Source organism: Taudactylus pleione, unplaced genomic scaffold (genome assembly GCF_031769625.1).
Source record: "Taudactylus pleione unplaced genomic scaffold, aTauple2 ptg000113l, whole genome shotgun sequence".
NCBI lineage: Eukaryota > Metazoa > Chordata > Amphibia > Anura > Myobatrachidae > Taudactylus > Taudactylus pleione.
The window spans coordinates 6,398,871-6,410,949 of NW_028284515.1; the positions used below are offsets into that span (position 1 = coordinate 6,398,871).

The 12,079-nt window shown below is 46.4% G+C and overlaps 1 protein-coding gene across 6 annotated transcripts in view; it reads right to left on the minus strand.

Annotated features, from left to right (window-relative positions):
• SLC8A3 (solute carrier family 8 member A3) overlaps positions 1 to 8,296 on the minus strand; it is a 410,207-nt gene extending 401,911 nt beyond the window's left edge. For 2 of the 6 annotated variants that reach the window (XM_088471215.1, XM_088471212.1), the window contains exon 1: positions 7,859 to 8,296. Coding sequence is in view for 1 of the 6 variants with exons in the window: in XM_088471218.1 (XP_088327344.1) it covers positions 7,859 to 8,070 (212 nt within the window). In the remaining 5 variants the exon portion in view is untranslated. The remainder of the gene's footprint in view (positions 1 to 7,858) is intronic. The other 4 variants (XM_088471216.1, XM_088471214.1, XM_088471218.1 and 1 more) reach the window with 3 other exon arrangements.
• Positions 8,297 to 12,079: the final 3,783 nt, after the last annotated feature.

Below are 12,079 nucleotides of genomic sequence, written 5' to 3' on the forward strand. Positions count from 1 at the left end.
ACAATGCTGCTGTGCAGGGGTGGAGGAACGTGTGACAAGGCTGCTGTGCAGGGGTGGAGGAACGTGTGACAAGGCTGCTGTGCAGGGGTGGAGGAACGTGTGACAAGGCTGCTGTGCAGGGGTGGAGGAACGTGTGACAAGGATGCTGTACAGGGAGGGGCCATACGTGTGACAAGGCTGCTGTGCAGGGAGGAGGCCATACGTGTGACAAGGCTGCTGTGCAGGGAGGGGGCCATACGTGTGACAAGGCTGCTGTGCAGGGAGGGGGCCATACGTGTGACAAGGCTGCTGTGCAGGGAGGGGGCCATACGTGTGACAAGGCTGTTGTGCAGGGAGGGGCCATACGTGTGACAAGGCTGCTGTGCAGGGAGGGGGCCATACGTGTGACAAGGATGCTGTGCAGGGAGAGGCCATACGTGTGACAAGGATGCTGTGCAGGGAGAGGCCATATGTGTGACAAGGATGCTGTGCAGGGAGGGGGCCATACAAGGATGCTGTGCAGGGAGGGGCCATATGTGTGACAAGGATGCTGTGTAGGGAGGGGCCATATGTGTGACAAGGATGCTGTGCAGGGAGGGGCCATATGTGTGACAAGGATGCTGTGCAGGGAGGGGGCCATACAAGGATGCTGTGCAGGGAGGGGCCATACGTGTGACAAGGCTGCGGTGCAGGGAGGGGGCCATACGTGTGACAAGGCTGCTGTGCAGGGAGAGGCCATACGTGTGACAAGGCTGCTGTGCAGGGAGAGGCCATACGTGTGACAAGGATGCTGTGCAGTGAGGGGCCATACGTGTGACAAGGATGCTGTGCAGGGAGAGGCCATACGTGTGACAAGGATGCTGTGCAGAGAGAGGCCATACGTGTGACAAGGATGCTGTGCAGGGAGGGGGCCATACATGTGACAAGGCTACTGTGCAGGGTGGGAAAATGTGTGACAAGGCTGCTGAGCAGGGAAGGGTTGGACGGATAGCAAGGCTGCTGTGCAGGTAGGGGGAGGGGGGAATGTGACAAAGTTGCTGTGCATAGTGTTGACATAACAAGTTAAGATGGCCACACATCTAAAGATTATCTGTCCAACCAGCCAACTAGTTGATTGGTTGGAATGAAAATCTGGTAAGGTATGAAAGCAAATGACAATCAGCAATTTGCTCCCAAATGCCGGAAAATGGACAAAAACTGTTGTTTGAACAAATTGTTTAGATCAAACATTTAACAAACTTGTCTGACGACCATTTTCATCTGTTTTCTGGCATTTAGGAGCAAATTGCTGATCATCAGTTACTCCCATACATTACCAGATTAGTTGGCTGGTTGGACAGATAATCTTTAGATGTGTGGCCAGCTTTAGGCTGGGTACACATTAGGCATTATATTGGCCGATATATTCCACTTCGCATAGTGTGTACGCTCAATCGCGCGTTCACGTGGGTCATTCATCACATCGAAACATCTGATGTGTTGCACGTTAGATGGGAAGATGTCATGAACAATTTGGTGCATGGGGTACATTGTGTAACCGGAAGACCACAAGATATATTGGGCCAATCTTTCTGCTGAAGACATCAACTGACCTACATGGTGTTTAATGCTGAGACATGATATAAATTGCCATTGATTGGAAGATTGCATAGTGTGTACGCTCTATATTGTGTGTTTTGGGATGAAGGGAAATTGGAATGACCATCAAGTCTTTTGTACGGTGTTCTGATGTGTACCTAGTCGGCCCCCATACACCTACAGACAGATTGCGCTATCCTGCGATCGGATACACTGATCTGCTGATTGGAAATGCCGCCCATCGATGTGCCGCGATCCTTCGAAGGATCGGGAAATTTCTCCATGTTAAATTTCACTGATTTGCAAATCACAATCCTATTTAGATCATGATTGGCAAATCAGTGAAATCCAACATGTTGGATTTTGCTGATCCAGCAACCCGGCATCTCTGGATTGTGGCGATCCATCGCTGGAGTATGGGCGTCTTTAGGCTTGCCATATCATCCTTTTAAATCGGGACACGTGAATTACTTCAAGTCTCCATTTCAACTACTTTTAATCGGCCACAAAACCTAACAGGGCCGTATTAAGGGGGGCGACAGGGGCGGTCATCCCTGGGCCCCCACATACGGAAATGCCCCCATTAGCAGTGGTGCAGTCTGCAACCGCCGCTAGTGTCCCCACCGCTAGTGTAGTGTATACCGTAGTGAGCGCGGCCACACTACACAGTGACAAACACACAGCTGCTGGCGGCAGCTGTGTGTTTGCTAGAGCAACCGATATGAGTCAGAGACTCTCATTGGCTGCTGCGTCAACGGAGGGAGCCGGCTGGAGCTCATTAATGAGCTCCGCCTTCCGGCTCCCTCCGCAGCGGGTGATGAAGGGAGAGAAGTCATGACGCTGACGTCTCTCCCATAGTGCTGTGGAAGAGCTGGGACTCGGAGCGGCGGTCGCGTCAGGAGCGGGGATTCAGGTAAGTTGTGATTTTTTTTTTTTGTGTTCGTGTATAAAGGGCACTGCATAGGGGAGGCCGCTACAGAGGGCACTGCATACGAGGGGCCGCTACAGGGGGCACTGCATAAGGGGGGCTGCTTCATGGGGGCACTACTAAGGTCAATGTGGGCACTACTAAGGTCAACTACTGGCCCCACTGTATGGGGAGGGGGGGGCACTACTGCTGGGGGTGGGACTACCACTGGGGGCACTATACAAGGGGCACTGCATAGGGGAGACCACTACTGGGTTTGGAGGCACTATATAAAGGGCACTACCGGGGGCACTGTATAGGGGGGCCACTACTGGGGCATTATATAAGCACTGCAGAGGGGGACCACTACTGGGGGCATTGCATAAGGGGCATTACTACAGTGGGCACTGCATAGGGGGGACCATTACTGGGGGCACTGCATACGGGGCACTGCTACTGGGGACATTGCATAAGGGGCCCCCACAAGTTTGTTGCCGAGGGGTCCCCACAGACCTTAATCCGGCCCTGGTCCCGAATTAAAGGGATGATTTGGCAAGCCTACCTATACTGCATGTTGTGGCTTGAACTCTACTAAAATCGTTTTATATACTAATGCTATTTTGGTCATAATTTGCGAAAGAGAGGGTTTCCGACTAACTGGAACGCCAACCCCTGCGTTGGCCTATGCAACAGGTGCCAATTTACAGACTGGCAAAATAAATTATTGCAGGTAAGAAAATTGAAGTTGCCTCGATTCAAATTGACTCCAACAAGCCAACAATGCATCAGCAGAAGCCTACATGTTGTTGAGGGCAGTTCTCTAAATAGCCAGGCTCTGCTACCTTTGAGTACTACACATCAGAATTAAGGTGCATACACACGGTACGATCTGTACCACCAACGACTTGAAAGACATATATCAAAAGATATCTTTCAAAGATATCATTCATAGATTATTCAAAGATATCTTTCAGTGAGTCATCCCAGAGCCGTAACTAGTTTTTTTGGTGCCCTGTGCCAGAAAGAGCATTGGCTCCCCCCTCATTTTTCAAAGGGACATAATACACCCAAAAAAGGGGAATGGCCTCATAGGGAAGGGCCAGGGAAGAGCTATGGGTGGCCAGGAGATGCTGGGGATGAAATAAGAGGAAATTACAAGTGAGAATTATAATAAACAGTAATTTGACAGGCCCTAACAGCGCCCCCTGACCTGTGGTGCCCTGTGCGATGGCATCGGCTGCACTACCCTAGCTACGGCCCTGAGTCATCCTGCCACATCTCTGAACAGGCAAAGTTGACGATATCGTCCAGATTGGCCTGCATGTATGGACGATCACAGATATCGTTATCGTTCATGAGGGAACGCGCATCGTTGGTCGTTCACTGAATAAAAAATGACAGCTATGAACGATATATCGTTGGACGATATCGTTATCGTTCATATCGTAACGATATCGACTACTGTGCAGTATGTTTCTGTCAAAAGCCACATAACATTTTGATATACAAAAAAAAGGAAATTGTTATCTAGTTGAAGCAAAACGTGTGTGGCAAAAACATGTAAACACTTTTAAACAGCGTATCACCGTGTTTACAGTGGCTACCATTGAGATGACACATTTTACTGTAGATGCACTAAAATGCAACAAGAAATGTACAAAACCAGGCTTTGCAGTGCAATTAAAGTTAACAAATTTAAAAAACAGACAAATACAATTTAATACAATGATTTCTCTTTACATATTCCTTTACAGAGGGCTTTTTTTCGATGATAAACAGTACCAGTACTCAGAAAAAAGATAGCGCTACTTACCTTAAATTAAATGGTGATACAAGTTTTATATTATCTTCCATATTCTAATCTCGACCAGGGATAGGCAACCTGTGGCACTCTAGTTGCTGTGGAACATACAGGCTACAGTGTTAGCATGTCCTAACAGCAAATCTAGCAATGCATACTGGGATGTGTGGCTCCACAGCAGATGGGGTGCCACAGGTTGTCTACCCCCTGCTTATTTTCTGTAAAGGGCTACATGGTACTATTTACTTCCATCAGAAGAAAAGTCACTGCCTTTACACACATTTGTTGCGTGGTAAATGTGCATGTTAAACACATAGGTGATTATTTACACGTACCGATTTTTTGAACGATTTAACTATAACCACGTCGTTATCGTTCACTCGTTGAAAAAATCGTTCAGTTTCTGAGTTATAACGATAAACGATTATCGTTCGTGCGCGTTCCCGTTTGTAGTTTGTAGTTTATTATGGCTGACCAACTGAACGATTTTCATTAAGGGAAGTTACAAAAATCATTTGTAGTTCAAAAAAATCGTTCATTACACTTTAAAAAAATCTGACAGATAATCTGACAGAAAATCGTTCAGAAAATCGTTGGTGACAAAATCGTTGTGTGTGTATGCAGCGTAAATCTTCTAAAAATTAAAACTGGTGGTGTTGGCCATAGCAACTAATTAGATCCTAGCTATCATTTCTCTAATGCAGTGTAGAAAATGATAAACAGACACTTAAGTTTTAGAAGCTTTAGTAAAATCAACCCCATACGATCTACACACTGTATGTAATGTATAGTACGATATATCATTCAGAGGCAGATCGGAATGACATATCGTACACATCGTATAGTGTGTACGTCCGATCCGTCGTTCCCGATGGTCATTCATTGCATCGTCTCATCTGCTGTGTAACACGGCAGATGGGACGATGCAGTGTATTTACTTACAGCAGGTAATGATGCATCGCGCCATCGTACGCCGGATTGTGCAATGTGTACAGCAGTATCATTACATTATTCGCTGCATTGTCATATGGTGTGTGCCAAACTTAAGTCGGATGCAAGTCCAACTGCAGACACAGTTAGCGATTTTTAGCAAACTGCACTAGTCCCACCAGGCATACACACATTAGCAGAGGTTCCGTGCATGCCCAATTCTCCCTATACTTGAAATGGGCGCTTCTGGGTGTCAACTGGGCAGCTACCTTGTGAATGTGCATAAGAGATCCATTTTGTGGGAATGTCGTGCTATTCTGAGGCGCACGTTTAGCGAAGGGACGCTTGTTTCTGACAGATCTTTTGCACCCACCATTGGGCTTGGGTAAGAGACAATACTAATGATGACAACTGCGGATGCAAACACACTGGGATGTGCGACTTTATCCGTGAATCCGTACAGATACTCACATTATCATACGGTGGTAAATCTGCCGTGCCCAGTTGTGGGTGCTTTGTGTCCGTCACAGAATGAGGCCCATAATGTTATCACTAGTTTGTCCCTAGTCTAAAGCTGGCACACCTAAATGACTGTGCGACCCACGATACATTGCGTCGCAGTACACACTAGACGACGATATACGGCACGATGTATCATCACATGCTGCATGTAACAACACCGCATCGGCTGTGGAATCGAATCATCTGATGTGCAGGACAGCAGATGGGACGATTCAATGAACAATGGCAAAGAACGACGGATTGGGCTTACACGCTACATGATGTATACGATATATAGTTCCAATACGCGTCGGAATGATATATCGGATGACAGTTCTTATATCATCTACACATCAGACTAGACCCAAAATAAACTGACCCCTTTACATAATCACTTTTCAGTCCCCCAGACATTTTTCTTGGCAGCAAGCAAGTTCAAGTAGATTTTACCTAGCATATACATTTTTGCTACAAAAGGTATTGTTATTTTTCACTAATTAAAATATTGATAGAAACTTATAGATAACTTCTTTGTCAAATTTATTTACTTCTACAGATTACCAAATTGTAGTATGGTTACTAGGTCGTACAGATACAATGACTACGGAGAGGTCCCAGATCTTTTAGGTTTTTTGGGCCTGAACACATTGCTTATTCTGCTAGTGCATGGGATGTACCATTGCTTAATGGGTATTCTTTCCTTTATACAAATCCCTTATTATCTGTACCAAACAGAACATATACCCCATTCACTCCTATTACCTAACGTCTGATTCCAGATCAACTGCACAGAATATATATAATTGTTTTTAGTGGATTTTGAGCTGTGTAGTTTTTTTGTGCCTGGCTGTTGGTTCCAACCTTATACAATGTTCATACTACATATATGGTGCAATACTATGTTGAAAGAATTTGCTAAATTTGAGCTGCATCCAGTGCTACAGTATATATACAATAGCATTGCTGAAAGGGTTAACGGTACTGCGCCCACACAGCAGCACAGTAAAGTAATGTAATGCGGCTGACCTACCTTTTTCATACATCTCATCACTCTGGTGACTGTGTACAGTTTGTATGTATAATAAAAAGTACTGTAGGAGTTTAATGCAGACCTATCAAACATTAGCACTTTCCACATCAACGAATAAAGGGCCAGTGCATCCAAACTGATATAAATATCTAACCCATGTCTGGAGCTGTTCACAGATATGTATATAACTGTAACAAAGTAATTAGCTTTGCTTACAGAAATAGGTTATGTTGCCATAAGGCAAACTTCAATTGCCATAGAGAAAGTCTGCAATTAAAGGGTTAATAGTGTGTGTCAACCAGTGCACTACAAAAGTGAACATATACAGTACATCCCCACATTACACTACTTGCCTCCTACTGTGCGTTATCATTTAATTGTTTATATTAGCAATAGGCTAGAGCAAACTTAACATTGGTGCTTGGAGGGTTAATGTATAAAACAAATGACAGATATAGGTTTTTTTCCCCACCTGGAGTTCATAGGTTTAACCCACCCCTTCCATTTTGCCTAGTTACAGCAATTCCTATGGCACATCACTTCCTCTAATACTTTAATAATTTACCCGGAATGCAATGTGGGCAAATGGCATTTCAAGGGTTAAGGCATATAAACGTCTTTTTGCATCCAATAGGCATTCAGCCTCCCTGGATGGCCCCAGCTACAAAGAGTTAATTCACATTGAGATCTGTGCACTGCAAACCACCCTGGGTTGCACTAATTAAATCAGTAACGCTAGATAAGAAGGGAAAGACCTCATTAACCCTTTGCAGGTCTGGCCACACATCACAAGCACCCCTTGTTATTCCACTCTATTCCATCCTGTCACCCAAGGGTTAAAATTATTACAGGATGGAACCCCGGTTTGCAGTGAAATCGTCATTCATACAGCGTATTTCAGTATCTCCCCTTGTATCAGCTGGGCAATAATAGGATGAATAATGGGAAACCATCACACTGCAAGACATACTGTACAGTATATAAAGGAAGCATAGATCATATAATATCATATACTGGGACTCTATAGACAGCATCAGGGGACCCTGCAGCTACTAATGCCAAGCTCAGTGCCAGAACACAACCCATGGTGCAGACAGGCTATCTGGATATTTGGCTATAGCCTTCCACTCACCCCTTTTGCAATCCTAGCTCGACTGGTCCTCTTTTTGGTGTTGTTCCCCAATTCAGATCCTCAGGGTTCCTGCACAGCGACCATTGCATCTCCTGGTTAATCAGTGCCTGGGTAGGGGGAGGGATCCTTTGCATGTCACTCCAAATTGCCTTACTTGCTAAAAATTCTCTCTTCTCCCCTTTGCAGCTGTCAGGGCAGGCAGGGAAGTGCATGTGAAGACACAAAACGAGGGGCAGAGGAGCTGCTGATGTAAATCCAATCCCATGCAGTGAGTGGGGACAGGCTGAGAAGCCAAATGAACACGTCTGTGGTCATCCTTTCATTTCAGGCTCATTGCAAAGTACATTGAGATATTAAGCAAAGTCTTCACTGTTGCAAAATATCAGCAGCCATGTTATGCAGACTTCCACTGGGGGAGCATCTAACAATTTTACATGCTCTGTATAACAGGGATTCGTGAGGGAGTGTGTCTAAAGAACCACTGCAACTTTCCCATTTCAACCCACAGACCAGCAAATAGAGTGGAAATTCAAATCATTTTTGAAATAGCCATTAGCCATTGAGAACATTTGCCTTTATTTGAAATGTTAGTGATTTATTTGAAATGTTAGTAATTTAAATGACATGTTTAATAGGAATGACTTGCTGTACAGTCTACTATACAGTACCCTAAGTTGAAGTTGAACTTGATTCATTACAATGAGTTGTGCAATGTGGTATATATTTAATGAAACAATATATGTACTGTATGTTATTAACTCTTTAACTTGGAACTATTTGAGCTATGTTTTTTTAAAATTTAAAAGTCTTAAGATGTAAGTTTACTAATACACCTTTTACACATGCAGCAATAATCCGGGTAATTGTACATGATCGCGCGCGGTTACTGTGCAGTGTTAAAGGGCCAGGTTGAAATAAGCCAGTGACTAGAAGGGTTGAACACGTGTTCAACTCTGCTTGTGATGCAGAGTGAACAGGTGACCCGGGTCCCGCTCACTGCTTAGGAAGGGGCGGCACTTGGAGATTAGACCATTCCAAGCACCGGCTCACGACTTGCACCTCATTATGTTTATCCCGCATGTCATTATCCATACGCCGGAACACCGACACCCGGCATACTGAACAAAGGTAAGCCAGACGCGGACAGCCGCGGGCGAGGGTTAGGTATTAGGGTTCCCGGGGGGAGTTAGGGTCAGGCACCCCCCCCCCCGGGAGGGTTAGGTTTAGGCACCCCCCCCGGGAGATTTAGGTTTAGGCTGCTGGGATGGGGGGGTTAGGTTCAGGCACTTAGGGGGGGTTTAGGGTTAGGCACTTGGGGAGGTTAGGGTTAGGCACCCCTAAGGGAGGGTTAGGGGGTAGAATTAGGTTAGCGATACTTACCTTTTGACGATTGAGTTTTTCACCCTTGCCGGGCTGCTGCTGTCGGTATTTGAACTGCCAGCCATGTGGAAATACACGGCTTTGTTCCCGACCCTGAAACGCAAAGGAACTTTGTGTAAGGAAAGCTGCGGCCACTCGCATCTGCGCCCTTGTTACATAGAGTCGGGGTTATCCTGCGTGGGAAGCGGGGAAAGTGATTTTTTTTACTTCTGCACTTGCGTCCTGATGGTTATCAAGAGATCAATGCAACTTCAATGGGCGTTTCTGGGTGGTTACCTACCGAGGGGGGAAGGGGGGGGGTTTGCGGGCATGTCAGTGCGGGCATGTCAACAGATGCAATTCCACTGACTTTGACGGCCATGGTCCCTTGGACATTTTGCGTCTGGGATAGGCAGTTGCAATGGCCGATGGTTGGCTGATCTTTATACGAACATCTTTGTACGCACATTGGCAGATTCGTGTCAGTGGGCCACTCAATAGAGCGCCCATTGGCTCAGACATTAACATAAAGGTGCAATCCACCTCTGAATTACCTCCTAAGACTCAGTCGCACACAGTGATCAATTGGGTTTGATTCAGACCCGCTTGCAAGCGCTATGGGTCGATGGCCGGGCAGTACGCACGCGCGAGCCCCGGAGCGAGTGAGAAATTCACTCGCTCCGGGGCTCGCTACAAACGGGGCGGCTGTCGATGTTGATCGACAGCTCGCCCCGTTTTGTAGGCGGGTTGGGGGGGTGGCTGGCCAAACGGAGGTGTTCCCGAAGGCAGGTTGGGGGCGGCCCTACTGATATCACCAGTGATGTCAGTAGTGAGCTTCCTGCTCTATTAGAGCAGAAAGCTCACTGGGGTTTGCGGGAACGAGACCCTACCACAAGGGTCTCGTCGCAAGCCCGATGGTCGCGACCATCACCTGGCCGCTCGCAAAAGCTGTGGGTGGTCACCCACAGCTTAGCGAGCAGCCAGGAGGCCATTTTTTTTTTAAAAGCGGCCGCCCTGATTCAGAACGAGCGCTCACTTTTTGCGAGCAGCTCTGAATCAGGGCCATTGTATGCAAGCAATGCACTTCTGTCACCTCCCAGTTATTTTATTTATGCAAATAAGACGCACATTTTATATTAAAAGAAAAACTCTTGGCGCGGCCGATTCCCATGGGACCTGGCTTGCCGAGAGGGGCTATTTGCCACGACTGAAGCCACAGTAAAAAAAGGACACAACTGTAGTAGTCACTATTAGAGCAAATGCTATTAGATACATATTGAATGGATCGGTTTATAATGCCTTACTGAGGCCTGATTTAGGTCTCCCATGCATTTCACAAGGTACAGTGTTCTATTCTGCATGGAAATCCCAGTGATGTCACAATTACATCACAGTAATTCCTGTAATAAATGAGGAAATGCATCGAATTTTTGGCATGTAAGACAAAGCGTTGAAACTTTAAAGCAGTGGCAGCACTACAGAGGCTGCAACAGCTATATAGCCTCGAGACGAGCGGGACTTGTAGCCACAGTACTGCATGCAAGGATTGCAGTTCTGCCACTGCTTGTACCCAAGCAGTACACAAGCGCAACAAAGCCAAAACAAGAGCTGAGCCGGCAGCCATGGTGTATGGACTGCATCACCAGGACCCTCAAATTATGATTTGGAGCTCAGCAATATAGTTTGTGCCTCTGGTTCTAAATGAATGGGCGTGTGTGACATTGTTTTTGTGAATCCATACAAAGCACATGCTTTTGATTTCTTAAGAATGTATGCATACATACAAATCGATGATTTCGTTACAAACATTTGCAGAATGCATCCCCCACCAGCACTGAAACATATCTCTCCCTGTGCTGACAAATGGAAGCAGTTACATTTCATATAGCAGAGTATCAGTTTCTAAGAGTCAAATTTTTTTTCGAGTCAGTGATAGAAGAACTGACACAGAATTGGAAGCCTCCTCCTCCCTGTTGCCAATGTTGGGACGTGAAGCATTGCAGCCCTGGGGTCCAGTCCTTCTGAACAGCTGGGCTCGCTGGCATGATCCCCATAACTCTGCTAGTGTGAGGTGTGAATGGGTGCTGGTTAAAAATACAATTGCAGAGTTATCCTCTAACATGATACACAGCTCTCTAGAGGCAAATCAAATACTATAAAACTTCAGCTTTCCTAGGTGGCTTATTCATTATCGATGGCTGATCCTCCCCCTGATACTTACAACAGATTATTTCGCCACCAATGAGGAGCCATGTAATTTTACACTGCCAGGACTGACGTGGTGTACGTGCGCACGTATGACAAAGAGTTCATGCATGCCCGCTGCTGCAACACACCATCTGAAGGGGTTGGGTATGATATCCTGGTGACTGAATAGCCGCCAGGTGAAATACCAACGCCAGAAGCCTGATAAGCCAAAATCCAGACAGTAGAAGGTAAGTAGGCTAATACTACCCTTGTCCTTCCCTAACCCTCCCTTGGTGGTGCCTAACCCTAAAACTCCCGGGGTGCATAGACCTAACCCCCCCCCCCTCCCTGCACCCTACACAACCCTCCTGGGGGGGTGCCTAACCCTAACTTCCTACCGGTGGTTCCTAACCCCCTCCCCGCAACCTAACCCTAACACTCCCGGAGGGTGCCTAAACCAAATCCTCCCCCCGCGGCTAACGCTAACCTATCCCGCTTACCTTTGTTCGGAATGCCGGCTGTCGATCTTTCTGTATCGAGCTAAACGTAGGCGTCTTAAGCTGGGCATACACGGCCAGATAAAATGCCTGTCAGACTGACAGACATTCTATCTGGCAGCATGCCAGCTGAAGATGTCCGCGGCATACACTGTGAGATTTCTCGCAGCAAATTAGC